Source organism: Oikopleura dioica, chromosome 2, assembly GCF_907165135.1.
Source record: "Oikopleura dioica chromosome 2, OKI2018_I68_1.0, whole genome shotgun sequence".
NCBI lineage: Eukaryota > Metazoa > Chordata > Appendicularia > Copelata > Oikopleuridae > Oikopleura > Oikopleura dioica.
The window spans coordinates 12,056,453-12,080,753 of record NC_137292.1 but is presented as its reverse complement, the minus strand read 5'-3'; the positions used below and the strand labels follow the sequence as shown (position 1 = coordinate 12,080,753).

The 24,301-nt window shown below is 44.9% G+C and overlaps 1 protein-coding gene across 1 annotated transcript; it reads right to left on the bottom strand.

Moving 5' to 3' along the window:
• Positions 1-334: 334 nt before the first annotated feature.
• LOC145699990 (uncharacterized) lies at positions 335-23,224 on the bottom strand. Its single transcript, XM_081777253.1, is given in 6 exon segments — positions 335-571; positions 612-970; positions 1,037-2,550; positions 2,648-6,179; positions 6,182-22,735; positions 23,010-23,224. Coding segments are annotated over 6 exon segments (22,245 nt in total). The 5' UTR covers positions 23,132-23,224; the 3' UTR covers positions 335-407.
• Between the last annotated feature and the right edge of the window lie 1,077 nt (positions 23,225-24,301).

The window sequence follows — 24,301 nt, the reverse complement described above, 5'->3', positions numbered from 1 at the left end:
TTGCGTAAAACCGCAATGAACCGTAAGAACTTGGCTTTAACAACCAGCTGACATCATAAAGCATCTGGTGGGTGTCTGATTGATAGCCGGAATGCGCTCGTAAAATAATCAAAACGTAAATGGCATTTTGAAGCCGAGGTTTTAGGTGTTTTTCACATTTGCTGGGTGATTGGTACACGACGAAAGTAGACAGCCAGGAGAATTTTTATTGAGGTCTACATTCTTTGAGACCGGCTTTCTCCAAATAAGGCAAATAATGTTACGAACTCACAGGACTTTATTTTCAAGTTCCCATGATGATCGATCATTATTGCGGATTGCGGTAATCAAATGATTGACTGAGAAAATAACAATGTTTATTTACAAAAATAAAATAAATTGAACTTTTGTTTTCTGTTTTTGAAGGTTTATAGAGCTGCTGCTTCGAGTTTTTTCTGCAATGCTTGAATTCTGTCTTCATCTTCCTCTTGCAAAGCATCGAACATTTGGGCACACAAGCGATCAAAGTAATCTTCAGCGCTCGAATTTTTATTTTCTCCACTGAGGACGATGTCATGCTTGAGTTCTAGAGCTAAATTTGTTGAATATTTTTTATCGAAATTCAATTGTACCTTGTCCGAGTTTTTGCGTTGTTTTCGCCTTGTTCTCCGTGACGCTTCTCTGATGTTTGATATGTGAGCTCGCCTGAGGCGCGTTTCGAAGGTGCTCCTTGTATTTTGCTTCACGGAGTTTTTGACCCTTGCTTGTGTAGTCAAGAATTTCTTCACCAGTGGAAGAATGGAGGCTTTCGGCGGGTATCTGCGCGCACAAAAGGCTGACTGCGCGGAAAAAGGTTCTCTTGAAGACAACGTCAGAGTCGATGAAATGTGAATCGGCGGCCAGGTGACTTGCTAGATGAGCAGCCATCACTGACATCAGTCCCGAGGACTTGAGATGTTGTTGGTCCAAAAGTGCGATGCCATTTTGATAACTAAAAACATGTTTTATGGCTTGTTGTCGTCAATAAAAATTTTCAAATCAAATTGAGGTTTATTACCTGTAGAACGATGGTGCGAAGGATTTTCTTTCCTCTTGAGCGGGGAACTCGTTGGCAATCATAATCGTGATAGGTTCGAGATGGAAAACTCGCGAAAGCAACTCAAATTGACGCTGGAATAGTCGGTAACCGACGAACTCAAGGGTAGAAAGATCAGAAGGATGAATGATCACCAGACCAGGAGAAGTCTTTCTCAGCTGATCTTGCTTGGCAAGGAATAGATCTGAGTGAGCAGATTGCGAATTGTCTCCCGTCTGTAAGCTTATCGAAGCTTTTAGAATCGCTTCAAGCGCTGAGAGATCTTCAATCAAACCAGATTTAAGGAGAACCTGGCTATGATCAACTGTGGACTTCTTCTGCTGAGGCTGCTCACTTTTTATAAGAATCTGCGCTGGCGTCTCGGAAATTTCCTCCTCCGCGAGCGATTCTTCTTCAGCATATTCCGCTGCACGCGCTCTTCTAGCTGCAAGTCGTTTTTCAAGCTCACTCCTTGCCTTGTCGGTTTGCGCTGCCCGATCAGCTGCTTGTTTTGCATGCTTGGCGTCAAGTTCACGCAGGAGTTTTTCTTTTTCCGAGTCGTTCTTATTCGAGCTTTCAATTTGTATTCTCTCATTTTCGAGTTTGACTCTCGCGCGCTCTTCATTCGCCAGAACCATTGCCTCTAATCTCGCCTTTTCAGCTTCCTCGGCTGCTTTTTGGCGTTCTTTCTCCGATTGTTTGTCCGATTTCAATCGATTCTTCTTATTCAACAAATCTTCTTGTTGTTGCCGAAGTCGTTCTTCCTCTTCCAGAGCTTTTTGTCGGGCAGCTTCGTCCATCTCCGCTTGGTGCTTCTGTTGGGCTTTTAGACGGTTTTGCTGAAGCTCGTACTGAATTTGCGCATCACTTGTACATTTACGAATTTCCTCGTCGATTTGGCTTAATTGACGTTCCAGTAAGCCAAGATGCTCTGCCGATTGTTTCACATCAAGTCCCTTGCGCTTTTCGTTGAAGATTCTGTCACCTAACCGTTCCGTTTCTTCGTCAAATGCTTTCAACTCTGCCGTGAGCTGAGCCTTGAGTCGTTTAAACTCAGCGTCGTACTCTGCGTCATCGATGTCTCTTGTGCTCAATTCCAACACGTCCCGGTCGAACTGCTCCACAATTGCGTTGCGATCCAGGTATCTTGCATCACGTGCTTCGTTCAACGCCACTTTCTTTGCCGCTTCGATTTCACACTGATGTCTGCGAGACATATCAAGAATTTCCTGTCGATGACGTGCTTGGAGAACGTCTTTGACGGCCTGATTCGCATCTTTACCGTTTGTCACTTCTTCGAGGATCTGGTTTCGAATGTCTTCTTCGGTGACATCGCCAAGATCTGAAATGTTTGCCATGGATTGCATCACTTCAGAGGCTTCGGCTGTTGCTTTTCGTCGTTTAGCCGCTTGAAGTTTCGCTGTGCGCAACGCAATCGCTGCCTTGATTTGTCGCTGCCGGTTCTTTTCTACCTTTGCCATTCGGATTTTCAGATCCTAAAATCGAGTTTATCATTTTTAATTTTATAGTCATTGGCTTTTATTATAGGAGCTACGAGTAAAATTTACGACTGTCTATGGGAAAAATGATTACCTTGATCATATCATCAGCCAAATTTCTATTTCGAAGTTGCTCGTCGAGCTCATCAGAGTCCTTGTGACAAGATTTGTTGATCTCGTTGATTTTTTCATTGAATTCGTTTTCGAGCTCTTGGATTTTCGCCTCTTCAGCACTGACAGTAGAAGACTTGTTTACTTCTTCCACCTCACCGTTGATGTCATTGGTAAGCGCTTCTGGCTTTCTAGCTGCGGCCATACGAGCAGCTCGTTGCCGGGCAAGAGCTTCAAGTCGATCTTTGTGTTTTCTCTTTGCCTCGTTTCGAGCAAGAATGTGTGCGTCGAACACGACATCTAACTCGCTAAGAAGACGTTGAGCCTCGGGATCGTTTTCGGCCGCCTTTTTTAGTTGCTCGTACATTACAGTAAGATCATGTTCTGTTTCCAAAAGAGCACGAGGAGCTCGTCGACCCTTTCGTTTTCGAATCTTTTCAGAGCACTCATTGATGATATTGTCGACTTCGTCGCCTTGTTTTGAAGAAAACTCAAAGTTGAGTCCTTTCAGTTTATCAGCGAGGTCTTCATTCGCTTCTTCGACATAATCCTCAAAACCATCGATTTCATCCAGCATTTTTCGTTCAAGTGCTTCGATTTCGCTCAAATCTGCCTTGAGATCATCCTCTAGGTAAATTTCCGCTCCATCTGGTCGGGCCTGGTCAGAAGAGCGCTTGGTGTTTCGAGCAGTCTCTTCAGCGAGAAGCCTGTTGTTCCATTGTAGATCATCGTCGATCTTGGCTAGAGTAGCTGAGAAGTGATCCGCTTGAGCGTTGAACTCCTCGTCGTTTTTGCTGATCGTCTGGACTTCAAGAATGTTCTCGTCAATGAAGGCCTCTCGCTCAGACTCAAGCTTCTCGATGGCTTCACGATACCTCTCTGCGTTTTCAATTCGCATTTTCTGTTGATTACCCTCATGAATCAGAATTGCCTTTTCATCCCGCTCATTTTCATCGTTACTGGTCATGGCAGCTGGTTGGGCGTCGGTGGTGAAATGAATTTCTTCTACTTTTTCTTTTATGTTGGTTATAACTTCATCCACTTCGCGAGATTTGAGTTTTGCGCAGGCAGATTCCAGATATTCAACCATTTCGGGCGTCAGATACATGCTCAGTCCCTTTTCAAGATATTCTGCCAGCTTCTTCAGAACAGGAAGCATCTCGTCACGAGTGCTCACGTGAACATTCACAAAAAGACCATGATAGTACATGTTGCTTTCTGCTCGAGTTCCAAAGTCAGTCACAAGGCGACTTTCTGCAAGAATCTGCTGCTGTCGAATTAGTACTTGCGACTGGTTTAGCTTCATCATTTCGAAACGGAATTTTCCCAATGATGTTGACAAAGAGTTTCGAACTAAGTTAGCTTGCGATCGGGTTTTAAATTTGTTCATGGTCTGTTTCATTTCCCCGGCCAGTGCTGAAAGATCTTTAGCGTGGTTCGATACATCCGTCGGGTTTTGATCCAAATAGTAGAGAACGTCATTAGACATCAATTTTCCAAGAGTGGATACGATGTCAATCTCCATTGAGCCTTGAACATCTTCCGCGGCACTAATCATTTCCTCCAATACAGATTTGATCTCCGCCAAGCCCTCGTTAATGGTCATTTTCGACTCTGTTTCTTGGAATATCGTCGAGCTAACAGTTTCACTTGCTTTAACAAGCTTCTCGATTGCGGAATTAACAGTTGTGATATGGTTCTGGAGCTCAGAAACTGAACCGAAGGGAGGTTTGGCTGGGTTAAGAGCACTGCCAACTTGAACTGTTGGACAGATGGTATTTGTCTTTTTGTCTCGAGATGCTCCTACGATTCGACCTTGCTCCGCAGTGGTCGCATCAACAGTCTCATCTCCAAGCTCGATTGCTATATTTTCTCCAGAGAATGGATCAGTTGTTGTTCCGAAGACTGGGAGGAGATTTCCATCATCGGCGATTTCGACATCCAAAATTGGCATAGCAACTGACTCGTCTTTTGTGTCTTGAACTTTTTCGCCGATAAGAATTGGCAAGAACATGTTACCAGAGTCGAACTCGTACAATCCGCACACTCCTCCGTTTCCTTCAACCGATGTGATCTTTTCTTTTAGTTGAGTAACATTTAGAACACGCTTGAATGTTTCCTGTACTAGCTTATCCGTTGACAGATTCAGATGTTTGACGGCAACAGTGAGTTGTTTTGAGAAGTGCTCGAGAGCTGATGCACTCGCACTTGCTGGATCGTTCAGGGTCGTTGACAAGTTTTCAGTCAAGTCATCAAGAGAATCTAGAACTCGCGCAAGACAAGCTGCTTTTGTAGCTTCGAGTTGTCCCCAATAAGATCCATTAGATAGCGCTAACTCGTGCACAAATTCTGGAGTTTTGTTTAATCCTCCTTCAAGGGTCACGGAAATTGACGAGAAGAAAGAAGGGACGATCTTGCCATCGGCATCGAATTTCAACCCATTAACCATTTTGGATGTTCCGTCTTCATCATCGAATACCAAGTATCGTTCGATAGGTGTTTTCAGACTCGTGACGTTGGATAGTGCGCTTGCTCCAAGAGCATGTACGAGACCTGTTTTCGGGTGAACTGTGATTGCGAGGACTGGCACGGCAAGGCCACTAGATTTTTCCACTAGTCTTGTTCCATACTTGAGCTTCATTGGATTTGGTGCATCTAAGTATTCAATTTCAAGGGGATTTCCAAGGTGATCACGAGGATAAGGAAGAAGGGGGATGAGTGACTCTGACTCGTCTGATGCAGCAATGGCAGAATCTACTGCAATGGAAATTCGTCCAGTAGCGGCGTCATATAAAATATTTCCCGCGATTTTATGCGCTTCCAGTGTTTGTGGATGGAAGAACATGTCCTCGTAGCAGGGAATGAATTCCCCGTTCTCAAGTATCTTGGCTTCAGATTTTAGGAGAATCAGACCTGTAGCTTCATCGAGCTGTAAATCAGGATGAATTATTTCTCCAGTTGCATCGACTATATCTTCTGTTTTGGCTTCGCGTGTATTAGTGGAGAATGGCGAAAAGCCACCAGCTGTTATTCCGATCTTATAGCCCGATGATCCGTTCAGCAGACATTGATTTGACATGGCAGAAATAATTTGATCGAGTGCTTGGTACATTTGATCAGTGTTGTCAATCGCAACATTTCGATGATGCAATAGAAGATCGCTGACTCCTGGACGGTCCGCGACGCTCAAATTGTCGTTGATGGATGAAAGACTTCGAAGTGTCTGGTGAAGAAGATTCTGGATGCGCAAAGAAGACGATTTAATTTCCTCAAATTTGTTTTCGAAAAGATTCGCGACCTCGTTGTAGATCTTTCCATAAGAAGCAGCAAGATTCTTCCTTCTCAAAATCTCATTATCAAGTTCTTTCTTTTTACTAAAGTATGCGACCTTCTCCTCCTCCGAGAAGAAATCTTCAGGGTCGAGATCAAGAGTTTCGATCCAGTCAGTTTTCAGGTCTTTCACATCTTCTTTAAATTTTTCTAGCATTCCCTTTGCTTCCGATTTTTGATTGTTTAAACCAGAAATAAGTCCAGTGCTTTGTTCCAAAAGCAGACGGTAAACTTTTGAGTGTCGAAATCTTCAAGGTGTAAAACTCTTCCGTAATCGAAGAAACGATTTGAATCGAATGCCTCGATCTCATCTTCGTCTTCTTTAATGTCATCGACGAATTCTTTGTCATTTCGAGCAGATCCTTTGGAGACGAATTGATCGATATCCAAAAGAGAGTTAACCCATCGGTAGAATGTTGTTTCCATGACCCACTTTGTCCATCCATACTTTCTGAAGAGATACAGTAGCCAGACCAAGCACCCAAGAATAGCCGATCCGATAATGATGAGGACAGAGATGTAAAGCCAATCAGGCGCGATGTAAATGTCATCAGCAAATCTAGCGCCAATGAGAGTTCCATATCTCGAAGTGGCAGGGAAGAAAGGACCGATCTGGGGGCACGATGTTCTGTCGGAATTAACTGTAATGTAAAACACTTGCGTCTTGTCAACTTCGCATTCTCCACCAGGATCGTTACAAGGTTGGGCGATGTAGAACACATAAGTTCCTGGATTATCGAATCTAAACGCAAAAACGCGAGCAACACTGTCCATTATAGAGAGCATTTCGCTTGCAAGTCTAAAACCGCCGAAATCGAAGTCCTCGTTGGTGTTGAGAAGAGATGTTTCGTCGTAAACTGGGTAACTGTCAGTATCTACCTCGAAGAAGATCATCTGGCCCTGTTCTAGACAAATAATAGGATTATCGATTCCGTTATCAGGAGTTTGACTTTGCCGGCGAGATCTTTTCGTTCTATTTGGATCGAGAATATCAACTAAGATGCCTGCGTCTTCTTCATATGATCCTGTAACGAGTCTTTTTCCGCCAATCGGAGGTGTGAGTGACATAAAGAAAATTACTTGCTCGACGTCGTCAACTTCACATACTGTTCGATCTAAAGTGCTGTCCGAATTGATTATATTCAAGCTTGTGTCTGATAAATCGAATTCTAGAGGATCATCTTGGCCATCGACTCTAGCCATGATTTTTGATGTTCCGTTAGAGCACTTGAAGACGATCGGACTAGTTTCAACCTGGTTAAGCTTGCTTCTGCATTGATAATTACAAATTTCTTCCAAATCTCGTTGATCAGCACAATTGCAAATTCCAAGCTCTTTATCGAAGGTATCATTATTATAACCTCGTGGAGAGCACATGTTGGTACAGTACTCGTCAAATTCCAGTTTTGTCTTACAGTCGCCTTCTGGTGCTCGATAAGTGCCTGGTCTACAAATGTCGTAAACTTGCCGGATGCATTCTTTACGTTGGTTGATTATTCTCTCAGCGTAGCCAACTTTGCAGACACACTGTCGATCTGAAGGTTGGAACTCGCGTCCAGAACCTTGGCACAGACATGAAGACGACCCCGGAGTAGGTTGTCTAGCCTGACCACCACATGAAAGACAAGCTTGTTGGCCAGAAAGATGCGTGAAATAATTTTCTGGACAGTCGCTGCACGAAATAGCGTCTGTCAACCCTTCAACCTTTCCATATGTTCCTGGAGGGCAACCGATCGGGATAATAGCGCCTTCTGGACAATAGTACCCAGGAGGGCAGAGATATGCCTTGCTTTCCTCAAGAGTGATGTTTTTAGGTAGAGGAGAGTCAGTTGTGGCGCCTTCTTGACAAATTGTTCCAGCTCTGCAAACCTCACATCCAGATCGATCCGGTACGCTGTTAGTTCCAGGAGGACAAATGGTGCAGCTGCCTTCTTCAGTTTTTTTATCAGGCTCAATCGCACCGGCATATCCATTTTGACAGCGAATGGGTCGCATGCATCCGATAGTTATGTTCTTGTCTGGATTATCAGGATCAGGATATACGCTAATTGGACAGTAGCTTCCAATCGGGCAATCATAGGGCTCTTCATTCCCAAATTCAGGTCGAGTTGTATCGTTTCCTTCTGTTTCAGGTCTTTCTGGTGGACAATAAGTCCCAGCTGGACATGCGACCTTTTCACTTGCATTCTCGCAGAAAAATCCTGCTGGGCATGTGTAGTTTTGACTCGAGCCTTCTGGACAGTATGTTCCAGGCTGGCACTTGAATTCCTGCACTTCAGCCTCTTCTGATGGGTCACTCATTCCTGGTTCGGGACAATAAAATCCTTTCGGGCAAGGTTCACAGTCATCCTGCGCTTCGAGGCCTCTTAAACTGAGAAGTGGTCCATATGTTCCTAGAGGACACGGAATCGGCTCATTCAAAGTGTCTGTATCGTTTGGATATGGCTGACCACCTTGGCCGCCAGGGCAAAAAAAGCCTTCGGGACAAGCGAATTTCTGCTGATTGATGTTTCCAATTCCGGTCTCATTACAGTAACTACCAGGAGGACAACTCAAACAAGAGCTCAAATCAACACCTCCGGGGAAAGGATTATAAGTTCCGAGTGGACATTCTTCTTGTTCATCCGAGTCGTCTCTTCCATAAAGACAGTAATGTCCAGGGTTACAAGGTTTTGCTACCGTTGGAGTTTCTGCTTCATCGCAATAACTACCTCCTGGGCACAAGTCGCACTCATTGATGGATTTACCGGCGCCGACTATCATCAAGCCAGTTGGGCATTTGAGGTGTTCTTTGGAGCCCGCGGGACAATAAAAGCCATTTTTACAAGGTTCGAATTGTGCATTTGATGCCTTTCCTTTGCAAACATATCCTGCCAGACATTCATCCGCAATTCGGCCAGCAGTGCAGAAAACACCTGGTGGGCAATCATCGCACTCCTCAGATTCTTTAAGTCCTGTCTTATCGTGATTATATGTTCCAGCTTTGCATGTGGTTGGGTAAGCAGATTTTTTCTCACAATAGTGATATAATGGGCATTCATTGAGCTGCTCGTCCCTGGTGAGATCGTTGAAACCGGGATCGTAATTTGTTCCATTGCAGTAATAACCTGCCTCACAGTCCACGCATTTATCTATCGCACCTCTTTCAGTTCCAAAAGTACCTGGTTCACACGGTCGTGGAGTAGATGAGCCAGTGGGACAGAAATAGCCGATGGGACATTTGATAGCGTCAGCCGCACTCTGTGTACCGTATTCAGGACAATAAAATCCTTCAGGGCATCGCATATCAAATGAGAGTTCATCGATTCCGGAACTCTCGCACACATAGCCTGGTGGACATGGAAGACATTCGTCCAAGCTGCTTGCACCCTTGATGTTATTGAAGGTTCCAGGTGGACATTGCTTTTTGATAGGATCGTCAAACGCAGTCATGCCTTCGTCAGCGCAATAGTGACCAGTCTCACATTGCGATTCATATGGAGCAAGTTCTTTGCTCCCTTCATTACAATAGAATCCAGCAAGGCACTCTGGTCCGAGCTCTGGTTGCTTAGGTTCGGTGCAAGCATGACCAGGATCACAGGGGACGCAGTCGAGTACCTCTAGTCCTTCATCGCCAGATTGAGAGTATTGACCAATTTTACAAGCGTTGACAGTATGTTCAAAAGCGGTTCCTTCTGGGCAAGCAGAGCCTGGAAGACAGGGTTCAGTTGTCGCAACACTTGATCTATCGAGGTTGCAGTAACTTCCAGCAGGACATATTTGACAAGAGTCATCTTTCCAGTACTCACCGGCATTACAGGGTACATTTATCACAGGGCCGAAGTCTTTATCAGGCGCTTCACACCGTCCCTCTATACAGTCTCTTGTGTCCGATTCTATTCCAGTGAAACATTTTTTACCGTCATCACAGGGAGTGATAGCACCATTTTTACAGAAGTGTCCAATATCACATGGATAGCAATCGGATTCAAGAATTGCTCCTGCGGAGTTCGTGTATGTACCTGCAGGACACTCCGTTCTGATTCCACTATTACAGTAAAATCCTGGAGTGCATGGACCGCCGTTGCCTTCTTTCGGGTCTTGAGGCGTTCTGTCGCTCGATCCTTCGACACAATAGAAACCGTCAGCACAAACACCATCTCCAGTCGATATTTCAGAACCTGGTGTTTGACTGAAATGATACTCATCTGTTGGCTTGCAGTCTCCACGACTTGATCCTCCAGTCACATCATTATACGTTCCTGGTGGACAATATGTTGGAATTTTTCCTCTTTCACAGAAACTGCCCTTTGGGCAAGGTTGTCCATTGCTTACTCCAAAACCTTCATCCTCATAATCTGAGATATCATGCAATAAGCACGGCTCAAAATCGGGCTCGTCTAGGGAAGTAGGGAAATCCGCGCAAGTAAGATTGATTCCATGCTCTGAACTCGTTATCATACATGTCTCTCCGCTGTTACAAGGGCCGCATTGAGAGGGATCTGAATTTTCCGAAGAGTAAGCGCCATAGCACGGAAGGGGGAAAGGTGACGTGGAATTACAGGCATAGCCTTCTGGACAGGAATTAACAGTTCCATTGACACAAAACTGTCCGTCTGCGCATGGGGTGGTCGGGTAATCAAGTCCTTCTGGTTCGCACATAAAACCTTCTAAGCAAGGAGTGCATTCTTTCTCTTCTCTGAGACCATAACCATTATTGTATGTTGTTTCTGGACAGGGCGAACCATCATCATCAGTGCCGTTTGTGCAGAATACTCCAGGACCGCAGGGATTTCCGACTACTGAGTCAACATCATGATCACCATCAATAAACTCAGTTCCTTCATTAGGGCAGGCGAATCCTTGAGCACACTCTCCGGAAGTCGCATTAAGGAAGTCAGTTTCACAGTATTCTCCTTCTGGACAAGCTTCGGGCGAGCCGAGGCCAATATTAGGACAGAACTCACCGGGAACGCACTGTGCGTTGCGGGAAGGCGTGTCTTTTGTCCTTCCTTCTACGTACGGATTACGATCTTCACTTTCTCCTCCACAGAAAAAGCCTACCAAACAATCCATCGAATCAATTTGTGTTTGATTCAAACCCCGTTGATCACAATATTTTCCTTCTGGGCAAATCTGGCACTGCTGATTGATCTCATCATCGAATGTACCAGCGGGACACGGATCCAAATAAGGGTATCTTTTGTCATTCTCACAGCTATAACCGCTTTCACATGGAATCGGATTTATTGATTCAGCAGGACAGTAATTTCCATCTGGGCAGGCTTTGCATTTTTCTTGCCTCTCTTCGTCTTGGTAGAATCCAGGTTCGCACGAGTAAGGAGTTTTATTTGATTCGCAACTATTACCAACAGTACAAGGCCCACCGATCTCTGGAGGTCCTCCGTCTGGACCACAGGTATTATTCAGTCCTGTTGGTTGATTTGTCCTGGCGCCAAACTGGCAGTAATCGCCAATTGAGTTGCACTCGGTTTTGATTACGCCATCGCACCAGAATCCTGCTGGACAAGGAGTGCACTCATCAATAGATTTGAGACCTACTTGCTTTTCATAAGAGCTCGCTAAATCTGGTGGCTGAAGGAATGATGGCTCTGAGTATGTTCCGTCTGGGCAACGAATAGCGTCGGCTTCATTCGTTGTGTTTGCTTGGCAATAATGGCCAAGAATACACGTCGTGTGAGTAATTGCATGTCTCCAGTCGGTAAAATTTAGAACAACGTCTTTCGGGTCGCAAATAAATCCAGGAGGGCAACCGATACATGCATCCATTCCTTCGACAGGAGCATATGATCCAGGATCGCACAAAGTATAGTTGCTCGATCCAGCAGGACAATGGGCTCCAGCAGGACACTTCTTTTCAGTTGGATATTTAGAACCCGTCGGACAATAATAACCTGCTTTACATACGCCTTCGACATTAATTAGACCTTTATCGTTACAGTAAAAGCCTTCTGTACAATCGTCACATTTCACTGATTCTTTTTTCGTCTGGAAAGTTCGAGTCGGACACGGTTCTGGGAATGCATTTCCATCACCTTCGCAATAATGTCCTTCCGGACAGGGAATCTGGTCTATCTGAGTACTTCCCATGGGACAGTAGAATCCAGGTTTGCATAATTTCGAAGCTTGCGTTGCTCCGGGGCTATCACAGTACGAGCCAGCTTTGCAGAATTTGCAGTGTCTCTCGAGCTGAGCACCCTCGACGTCATTATAAGTACCAGTCGGACATTCGATTGGAAGTTTCGAACCAGTACCATTCGAATGTGATTCTGTACCGGCTTCACAATAATGACCGACTTCGCATTTTTCGCCATCGAGAATGTGAGTTGCATTGCCACCGAGAGGGCAAACAATACCAGGTGCACATAATGGTAACGAGTCGCTATTCGTGGAAGGATATCCTTGAAAGGGACAAGCTTTACCTGCTGGACAAGGGGCGCAGTCTGTTATTGTTTCTAACTTGGTACCAGCGCCGATAGTTCCGATAGGACATGGATTCATCTCACCGTGTTGAGTACCTGCCGGACAATAGAATCCATCAGGACACTCCTCTTCTTGAGGTGAGACACTCTTAACTGGACAGTAATAGCCGGGGTCACATTGATCACATGAATCTTGTTCCTGGTCCATTTGATAATATCCAGCTTCGCAGGCAATTGGAGCAATATTTCCATCGCCAGGGCATTTGTGGCCTTCTTTGCATGGAACTTGTATCGTTGAGAAATCGCGATTGCCACCAGGGCAATAGAAGCCCGGCTCACATTGAGAAGACAGCGTTGGATCAGCAAGTCCATCAGTATCACATGTGTAGCCAGCCAAACAGGGGATACAATCTTGCTCATTTCTTGCTCCCACTTTGGAGTAGTAAGTTCCTTTTTTGCATTTTTGCATAGTCGCTTTTTCCGTTCCTCTTGGACAGTAATGGCCAGGCTCACAAGGACCACCACAGTCCTCACCAGATGCGCATCGCTCGTCACTACTGATCAAGCCTGGATTACCAACGCGAGTGCCTTCATCACAGTAATATCCTTCATTGCATTGGAAATTCGGAGTAACCGCATTGTCATCAGCGGGAACGACAAGATCTGCTGGAGTCATGCCTTCTCGGGGACAGAAGAATCCAGCTTTGCAACGTAATTGTTCGCCTGCTTCGCAATAATGACCAGGCAAGCATAATTTGTCTTCTGGTGTTGGAGAAGACTCACCGGATTCGCAGCGGTATCCATCATCGCATCTACCTGTTGGTTTATCTTGGCCCGGGAACTCGCAATAATGGAATTCGTCGCATGCAATACAATCCGCAATATCAGAAATAATCTCATCAGAATAAGATCCTTTCGGGCACGCAAATTGTCTTCCAAATTCTGTACCTTCTGGGCAAACATAGCCCAGTGGGCACGGTTGCTTATCCTTTGGTCCTTCGCAGTAAAATTTTTCGGGGCAAATTGTACAAGATGTTGCGCTTCCTTCTGAGAAAAATCCAGCAGAGCAGGGCTTAGGTTCGCCCGTCCCAAGGGGACACTCATATCCAGCAGGACATTCTTCAATATTTGTTGCTGGTTCGGATGCGTTTTCTCGACAATACTTTCCAGCAGGACACTCATTTTCAATCGAACCTCCTGGGCAAACTTTGCCTGATGGACATGGAGAGCATTCAGACTGATTAGTAAGCCCAACAATTTTGCCAACCGTGCCAGATGGACATTCTGCAGGAGTTCCAGTTTCGCAGTAAAAACCAATTGGACAAATAACAGGCTCACTGCCGGAAACACAATCGTAGCCTTTCGGGCAAGTATGGCACTTATCAGCGCCCGTGAATACTGTTGTCTCGCCATTTGTACAAAGAGCAGCTTTTCCGATACCTTCGCAATAAACACCAATCGGACAGACCATAGTCGATGGTTTTGGTACTTCAGCACCAGTTTGACAGTCATACCCATCATCACAGAACTCGGTAAGAACATTTTCCATAGCACTGTCTGGGCAGTAAGTCCCTGCTGTGCAGTTCGTGCAGTCGCTCAACTCTTTGCCACCTACCTCGTTTCTAAATGTTCCAGGTGGGCATTCAACTTTGTAAGTTTCGTTTTCAGGACAGTAATAGCCCTTTGGACAGGGAACTGGAGGATCAAACTCACAATCTTGTCCTGCTGCACACGCATCACCGTCTTGAATATTACCAGTTCCACTACATGCTTTTGTGCAAGGTTGACAACTTTCAAGCATGGTTGCGCCAGGCATATCATTGTAAGTATTAGCTGGGCATGGAACAGGGCATGGCGTTCCAATACCATCTCCACAACCTTCTCTGCCACAATAATGACCGGCCGGACATTTATGGTCGGAAGGATTGGGACGAATTTGACCTTGAGGACACTCGTAACCTTTATAGCAGTCTCCTGTTGGCGCAGAAAGACCTCGGTCTTTGCAGTAAGATCCTGCTGGGCACGGATCACAGTCATTTTCGCTAGCGGCACCTTCTGTTTTGCGAATTTTTCCAGCTGGGCATGGATACTCATACATGAACTTTGTTCCAGACGGGCAATAGTATCCTGGAGGACATTCTTTTGGCGAACTCACAGGCACAACTACTCCTGTTTCAAACGGATCACAGTACTTGCCAGCATCACATGCTTTGCAAGAACTTGCGGCACGGGCTGAATATGTTCCAGACTCGCACAATCGCGGGAATCCGGAATTCTTCGGACAATAATATCCAGCCTCACACTCTATCTCTATATTGTCGACACAATAAAAGCCTTCGCTACACTCATCATATGGCTGCGAAAGACCAGCTTCGCTACACAAATAACCTGGTTTGCAAGGTTTACAGTGCGCTGAGCTGAATGCAAGGTCAAAATCCAGGTAAGTGCCAGCATCACATGGTTTCGGAGCGTCATTACCAGCGGGACAATAAAAGCCTTTTTTGCATTTTCCAGTGGAAGGATTTGGTGTTTTTGATCCTGCCAAACAATAGTATCCTGGCCAGCAGTCCCAAATCGGATCATTTACATTGTTATCCGGAATGTCCGACATAGTAACTCCAGGACAATATTTTCCTGCTGGACAGGGTAATGGTTCTTTAGATCCTTCAGGGCAGTAGTTTCCACTTCCGCACTTTTTGGCCGTTGCTTCTGTTGATCCTTCTGGACAGTAAAACCCAGGTGTACATAAGCCAGATGGCAGTTCGAGTCCTTCTTTGCCACAGAAACTTCCTGCATCACAAATTTTACAGGCGCTGTCGTCTTCGCGGGGAGAAGAAAGGTCAGCATAGGTACCTTTTCGACAAGGATAGTCGTATGGAGATTTTGTTCCAGAAGGGCAGTAATAGCCAACGGGGCACTTCCCGCGTTTGACTTGTGTGTAATTTGTATTTGTTTCGAGTACAGCAGCGCCTTCGAAGCAGAACTCACCAGCAGGACATGGCTCACAGCTTTCTTGGCCTTCATTCTCTTGATAAGTTCCAGCGCTGCAAGGAATGGGGCGTGATGATCCTTCAGGACACATAAAACCAGCAGCACACTTACCAAACTTGCCATTATTGCAATTTGAGTTCGACCCAGCAGGATCAACTTGAACTGAATGCTGACACCAATAGCCAGCCGGACAATTTTCAAGCTTGTTCTCGTCGTCGATTCCTTCAGTTTTGCATATTTTACCAGGCGGACAAGCCATGCATTCGCTCTCTTTGGCGAGCTTCTCGACGTTTGACCAAGTGCCAGCGGGGCATTTTGCACCAGATGAAACTCCAGCTCCACAGTACTCTCCAGCTGGGCATGGGATAGGAGCTGTTCCACCGGGGCATATGAATCTTTCTGGGCATCCTTTGCAAGCTTCTTGGCCTTTGCTTGATGTGTATTCTCGCGGTGGACAAGGAGAAGGGGCTCCAACTTCTTCTTGACAGAATGATCCCACTGGACAAATTGTGTCTTGTCGGCTTTTACTTCCGATTGGGCAATAGAAGCCAGCTTGACATTTTGGTGGCGAGGAGAGTGTTTCCGGTGCTTGAGTCATTGCTTGTCTATCACAATAGTATCCTGCAGTACACTCCGAGCATTCTTCAACTTTCGATAGTCCTGTTTTATCATTGAACGTTCCTTCTGGGCATGGATATGGCTCGGATCTGCCGGGATTAGTAGAGTAGTCACAGTAAAAGCCCTTTGGACAATCTTCAATTTTGCCATCTGTGCAGTACTTTCCATCTTCACACGTGACAGTTCCATCGGTTGGTACTTCTCCTGTAGCTTCATCACAGGTCGAACCAGTGGGACATGTAAGGCACCAGTCCGAATTAACAGCGCCTTCCATTGGGTTGTACGTGCCGGCAAGACAAGGTTTCTTTGGTTGACCGGGCTCACAATAATATCCTTTAGGGCAAAGGTACTTGAAAGTAGCAGTTGATGTTGCATTCGGTGGATTAACACAATCGATAGACTCTGTTCGAGGAGTTGACATTTTGCAGCCACCAACGCAGTCAAACCCAGCGACGCAATCCTCAGGCGTGATTGTATTGATATAAGGACAATATTTTCCTTCTGGACAGAGCTTACAATCTTCCTGGTTCAGCTGGTCATTGTAGTAACCTTTGCCACAAGGAATCTTAAACTCGGGAACAATGTCATCGTCGCATGCATATAGAGTTGTGTATTGATGAAATTTTTCAAGATCAAATGCGTCGGTTGAAGCACATACTGGCACTGGACACTTGTATCCTTCGGGGCAATCTTTTCTTGTCGTTTGTCCTAACTGATCACACAAGTCTCCCGGAGTGCATGCATCAGGCTCAGCCATCTCATCAAAACTGCAAAGCGTTCCTTTTGGACACAAAATTTCTCGATCAGATGCTTCAGGACAAAAATGACCAGGAGTACACGGCTGCTCTTCATTTTCACCTGTACCTAATGGACAGAAAAATCCAGGTGGACATTTGATTGTAGGAGAAACAGTAGCGTTCGGGCAAATAAAACCAGGAGTACATTCGACACAATAATCTATGGAGCTTGATCCCGAAGTCAACCTGAAAGTGCCACTTGGGCATTCGTATTCGAAACCCTTTTCGCAATAATGGCCTGGGGTACATTGCTTATCACCTCTTGGGGACTCGTTGTTAACAATGCCATTGCAAACGAATCCATCCAGGCAATCAAACTCTGTGAGATCGCTCATTCCTTTGTTCGGACAATATTTTCCATCTGGACAGGATTCACAACTATCCATTGAGCTATCTTTATAAGTTCCTTCTTCACAAGGCTCCTGTTTTGGTGATTTCGCCCCTCCAGTACAAATGTATCCAGGATCGCAGAGAGGAAGATCATCCGATGATTGACTCATCGCCGTATCCGGGCAGTACTTTGTTGCACTGCATAGCTCGCACTGAATTTGACCTTGTTGATCTTGATAATATCCTGGCTGGCATGGAAGAGGTTGGTAAGTTCCAGCTACAGGGCAGTTGTAACCTGGTGGACATTGCTCAGGAGCGTCATTTCCTCCTTCGCAAAATGTTCCAGCAGGGCAGATTTGACGGCCTGTCGATGTTCCTTCGCAAAAATAGCCTGGAGTACAAGGGAGTCCTTCACTTGATCCTCTCGGGCAATATTTACCTGCTTCACAGTCATTTTTTGAGGCGCCGCCGCCAGTACAAGTAAAATGTTCTTCACAAAGCAGATCGTCCGTTAGTTCTGATATTCCCTCTGTGTTGCAATCGTAACCGACAGGACATATTATACAATTGTCTTCGCCGTATCCAGGTTGATTGGAGAAAGTAAATTTCGGGCACTTATTGGCAGAAGGAGTGGCGGTGGTAAGTCCTTCTTGGTTGCAGAAATATCCTTTCTCACATAAGCCACATGTATTTGATCCTAAGCAATCGGGATAATCAAAAGTTCCGTTTGGATAAATTGTCTCAACCGGATATTTCACTCGTGCACCCCCTGTAGAAAAATGCCCCTTTCCTATCGATTTTTGTTGTGTTGAAGTCATTCCTGGCTCGTCACAATATTTTCCAGCATCGCAGAGAGTACATTCACCTTCACTTTTGAGAATGTCTCCCACTCCATAATATCCAATCGGGCAATAAGTGGGGACTCGTTCTTCATAACACGCGACGTTTGTGTTTCCACAAACTTTGCCATTGTCTTCGCAACCGCATCGAATAAGCTGTCGCGTACCTGGTTTCAACTTGCCAAGATCACACGTGGAACCTGGCTCACAATGTGTCCCTAAACAGTAGCTTCCAGCGATACAAGGCTGGGGATCGTCCATTCCCTCTGTCGGACACAGTTTACCAGCAGGACAGGGCGTACAAGTTGATTGACCTAATTCTTTTTGATAATATCCGACTGGACATTCTTTTTCTTTATTCGAACCAGGAGGACAATAGTGTCCGAGAGTGCACTTATTTTGCTGTGCGCTTGAAGCACCAGCAGTGCAATAGTATCCTGCCTCGCATTCTGCATCGGGCCATTCAAGGCCCTCAGCTGTGCATGCCATACCAGCGAGACAAGGTAAGCAGTCATCAAGAGCCTTACCGAATTTGTTAGGATTGAATGTTCCTGGTTGACATTTCTTGGGTGCAGTAGACCCTGATATTGTGGTTCCAGCAGGACAATAATGACCAGGCTCACAAGGCCCGCTCGACATTGAATCGCCATCGCCTTCCGAAGGAGTTCTATAAATATTCCCCTCTCCGCACATAAATCCGGCTTCGCAATCTTCAATATCACTAAATGTCATTCCAAAATGAAAGCAAGCTTTGCCTTCAGGACAACGTACACAAGTTGTTTCATCTTTTTTGTCACCACTCACCCCATATGTTCCTGGTGGACAAAGAACTGGAGTGTAAGATCCAATTTCAGGAAGTAGTTTTGGATATGATGACGATGTATTCATTAGAATAATATCTGTATGATCGTTAGGATTGATAAATTTGAAGGGACTAGGACAAAAGCTTCCTTCTGGACATGCGGGACCAGGTGAAGAAAGTGAAGTTGATTTACAGAGACTTCCTTCATCACAAGCAACACATGAATCATTATTGAAAGAAGGGTTGTATGTTCCGAAAGTGCAGCTGGACTCGACTGAAGACAATTCCTCACAAAATGTACCTGGGCCACAACTATTTTGAGTGGATGTATTAGATTTTTCAGTACAATAATATCCAGGAAGGCATCCTCCAGTAGGTTCAATAATAGCACTCCCTCCAGGGTCGCAAAACAGACCTGGTCGGCAGTCGACGCACTCCTTGTCCGTTGTCGCTCTACTTGCATTCGAGAATGTACCATCGGGACAAGGTGTTAATTGGGACGATCCTTGCTCACAGTACCCGCCCGCGGAACATTCACTACCGTAGATGTCTAGCGGATTCGAAATCGGAGAACCAGTGAAACAAATATACCCAGGATCGCATTTATCACGAGGTGCTGTCAAACCTTCTCCGTCGCAGTACATTCCTTCAGTACAATCAGTGCACTCGTCGATAGAAGAGAGGGACGGAGTAGCTGTTGTATCATGGTAGGTTCCTTTTGGACAGGGAATAGGAACTTCAGTTTTAGCACCACAAACGTAGCCGTCAGGACAATCAAGTTCTTTTGGACTTCCTTCTGGGCAGTATTTTGTCGCCGAACAATCTGTACATTCTTTGTCATCTTTTGCGCCTTTAGTATCTCGATAAGTTCCGCCTGGGCAAGGGAATTGCTTGGGCCCCCATGATCCTACTTTGCGGTTGAGAGCTTGCTGAACATCACCACTTTCAAGGTCGTATTTTGTGAGAAATGCATTCAGAACGATATCTTTTGGGCAATAATAACCCTCATCACAAAGCATCGAGGCGTTACTTATCGGCGAAGTAGCCATACCTTCAGTACAGTAATAGCCTGCATCACATTGAACGCAGTCACTAGCTTCTGCTTTCCCTCTTTGAGTATTGTATGTTCCGGGAAAACACTTTAATTGTTGATCGGTTCCTTTCGGGCAATAAAAGCCCTCTTCACAATCCAAAAGTGCATTTTCCGAACCTTCTGGGCAGAATTTTCCAGCCGGACAAATTAAGTCATTCAACATTGCCTTTTCTGATGTTCCAGTTGGGCAATATGAGCCTGCAACACATGGTTTGCATGAAGTTTGACCAGGTCGTGAGTATGTTCCTGGATCGCAATCGGACGAACCTGTTGTTGTGCAGTATTTACCACCTGGACATAAATCACACTCGTCAACATTTCTCGCTCCAATAAGACTAGTATCATTTTTGTAGTATCTTCCATCAGGACAGGGTGTTGGATTAGTTGTTCCTTCTCCGCACCAATGTCCCTCTGTGCATTTTATGCAATCGTTAGGACTGTATTTTCCCTCAAATTCATTATACGTTCCATTTTGACAAGGAAACTGGAATTTGCTCATTGTTCCTTCAGGACAGTAATGACCAGATGGACACTTCAGGCTTGTAACTTGTGTTGATTCTGTCGCGGCGGGACAATATGATCCAGCATCACAAATCTGGCATTCCAAATTGCAAGAGATAACATTAACCCAGTCAAAAGCATCAGGTGCTTTTCTTTGACACTCAGTTCCGACATCAGAGTAAGTTCCAGCTTCACATGGAAATTGTTTTTCATATATTGTGCCGAGCGGACAGTAATAACCTCGAGAACACTGTATTTGGTCTGCGTCAGTTAGACCAGTCGAGGGGCAGTATTTTCCAGGTTCACAAGGTTTGCAGTTATGCTGATAATGTAGTCCAGTTGCATTACCATACGTTCCAACTGGGCAAGGGATTGCTTCGGTTGATCCTGGAGGACAAAAACTCCCTTTTGGACATATAGTACCAGTGTCATCGATTTTTCCGGTAGAAGAGCTGAAGGTTCCTGGTTGCAATGGAATGCAGTCACTTTTTGATTCAGCACCTTCTTCTGCTCGATATGTTCCAGCAGGACAATTTGTTTCACCCTTTCCACTCTCACAATACTTTCCTCTACTACAGACATCGCACTGTTGCGGGTTCGCAAGTCCACCACTAGAACTGTGGTAGCCAGCAGGGCATGGAGTAACATTGCCACCCGTTGCTGGAAATCCTTGGGGGCAATAGTGATGTGCCGGGCAATTGGTTTGACTTTCACTACCTTCAATGCAATACTTTCCAGCGTCGCAGATTTTACACTGTGACACATGAGTGATTCCCTCGTCAGGGTTATATGTTCCTGGAGGACAGGGATACTGCATGCCATTAATAGAAAGTGTATTTGGATTGTTATTGTATTGTAGATTTGTTGAACTGTCATCAAGCTCGTCAATAAGAGATTGAGAAATGGTTACGCCAGGACAATAAAATCCAGCTGGGCATTTCACTGTTGGTAGTGCATTCGTCGTACAGACGTACCCTGGAGGACATGGCTGACAGTCATGAAATGATGATTTTCCGGTCTCTGGTTGAAATGTTCCTTCCGGACATGTTTTTCTTGTCGGTTTTGCGCCATCGCCCTCATCAATGATAGGGCAGTAACTTCCGGCAGGACAAGGATCGGACATAGGAGAGTCATGCGAAGTTGTAGTGCACAGATAGCCAGGTTTACAGACTGTGCAAGTAAAAGCACCCTTATGAGAATAAAATCCATCCTCACAAGGTACTGGGTCTTGGCCTGATTCACAAAAACTTCCCGCTGGGCATGGATCACATGATGTTGACTTTGTATTTGCTGTGTGAAATCCTGGAAGACAAGGAATTGGTGGTCTATTCACAGCGGGGCAGTAGTTATTTTTCGGACAATCTATGCACTCTTTCCCATCAACTGAATATTGGCCAGCTGAGCATTTTGTTGGACTTTCTGTGTTGGCGTTCTTAGCTTCAAATCCAGGTAAAGCAGGTGAACACGAAGTAGCCCCGGCCTGTGAAAAAGTTCCTTCGGGACAGTTCTTTCTTCCAGCGGTAGGTGAGGGACAATAACTTCCAGCAGGACACGGAGTACAAGATGTTCCTTGAATAAAATTGCCTGGCAAGCATCGCACTGCGTCTTGGAGTTTTTCATTCGGGCAAGCGTATCCGGGTGGGCATGGAATACAGGATGATTGACCGTCAGCGCTAACTTCATCAGTACCACAATCTCGTTCGGATCCATTCGAGCAATATTTACCAGCTCTGCAAATAGAACACTCACTCGCTGAAGCCTTCGAGTAGGTTCCTTTTGGGCAAGAAATTTCTTTGCAGTTTCCAGGACAATAGTTCTTTGCAGAGCAGTTTGTAGTATTACTTCCATTTGCATCTGCCTTTGTACCCGCTGGGCATTCTCTTATTTCGCTCAACTTGTTATTTTTGTCGGATTTGCATATTTTTCCATATAAAGAGACAATATTCGTACAAGAGGGACATGTAGACATGCCATGTCCAGAATATGTATGATCGCCAATTTTTGCGCAGTTTTTACTCTGAGCATTATTCCCACCAGTGCAATATTTTCCTTCTGGACAAGGAACACACTCATTTTCGCCACTGACCGCACTTGTCACAAGATAAAATCCTGATTTACAATTGGTAACTTCCCGTCTGACACGAGAATGCTTTTCACTATCATCTGGCGGTTTGCACTCATTTTTTATGTTTACGTATCCAGGAGGACATTCATTACAAGCGACACTCGGTTCTTCCAGATCAACCCTTTCGTCAATTGCGGTTTCCGGACATTGCTTGCAGAACTCTTGCCCTTCTTTGTCTTGATACTCGCCAAGGTCACACGAAAGAAGCTTCTCGTCGGAACATCTAAACGTAATCGCTAGTTGAGGCAAATATTAAGGCAGCGTTGCTAAGACAAAGGCCAAGCTCTGTGCCATCATCCACACTAATTGAGCTCTACAGCTTTCGCGCAGATTTCTGTTCAAACAAACTTCATGCATAAGAAACGTAAAAATTGATGGTATAATGTTTTAAAATTATATCTACGAATTCAACTCAAATAAAATTTAAAATTTAAATTAAATAGAATCTAAAAAACTTGAAAACTCGAGCCTCAAAGATGAGGGATCTGAAAACGAACCTGAATCCAGCGGGACACTCAAAACAGCTTTCACCAATTCTGACCTCTCCCGCTTTGCATATTTCAGCAGCGTCAATCCGGTTGTAAATAAGGATGAAGATCAAATTGTTAATCGATCTCATCTTCTTCGTTCATAAGTACTCTCTAAGTTTTTCGTTCGTAAAAATTGTTTCTAGTTATTTTTATGATGAAATTTTTGTCTTCGATTTAAGTTCTCGTCGATCAATAGAAAATTTTAGAGTGAAGCGAATTGTTTAATTTCCTCCAAGTCTATTTCAATGAAATTGTCAAACAATGCCAGTCCTATTTGCCTTTCAATCTGCGCACAACGAGCAAAAGAAGCGACGCTCCGCCCCATGTCCTATTCATCCCATCTTCTGTCATTTTCACCGCCCTCAACCTGACTCGCCGAAATCAAGGAAGAAAAAAAAATAATTTGCCTTTTTGAGTGTTTTTATTTGAGCATAAAAATATCTGAACTGGAAAGCGAGAAATCAGTGAACTCGTTTTCGCATCTTCTCTGAGAAAATAAGTTACAGTAAGTTTCTTCGTCAGGTTCAAGTCCATTGCTGGCGTAGCACAGTTTAATCTCGCAGGTCATCGAAAATGCGCCATTAGAATCGCCAAGTTCAAAAGCATTTAGGAAAATTTCAACATTTCCTGATCCAATTTGAAACCAATCCGCACTTGTTGAAATGTCAAGGAAATCGAGGCCGCATCCGTTTTTCAAGAAGTCGAATTTTTCATCACCTTGAACTTCGACACTGCAGGAGTCAATTGACCAGCCTAGTTTTTCCAGAGGCGAATCGAAAGAAATATGAATGCTGAATTTCTTTCCAAGCAAAAATCCGTTTCCCAAGTCATTAACTTCTAACTGGAAGTTCGAGTCGCCAACCAATTGATCGAGGCTCACATCGCTGGCTTGTAATTGGGATCTCCTACTATCTTATGAGGAAGCTCTTAATCCGTCGCAATTTGTAAGAAAATTGAGATCCCTACATTTAAAGCCCTCATCGATAACGACCGCCGATCGCAGTTGAGGCCGTGAACTTGACTGAATGCTTTGAATTTCATACTCGCATTTCAGTGGTATTTCCCGTCTTTTAAGAATCCTAACTCCTTGGATTCTATGCATAAACGTCACGAGCACTGTCCGAAAAGTCAGGTTGTCCATTGTTTGTAGTGAACTGACAGCGCAGTCTTCGAGACCAATTGTAAGCTTTCTCCAACCATTTTTCAAGGTTTCTTTAGTCGGTTTTGAATCACAGTAGCTTCTCTCAGTTCAATATCTT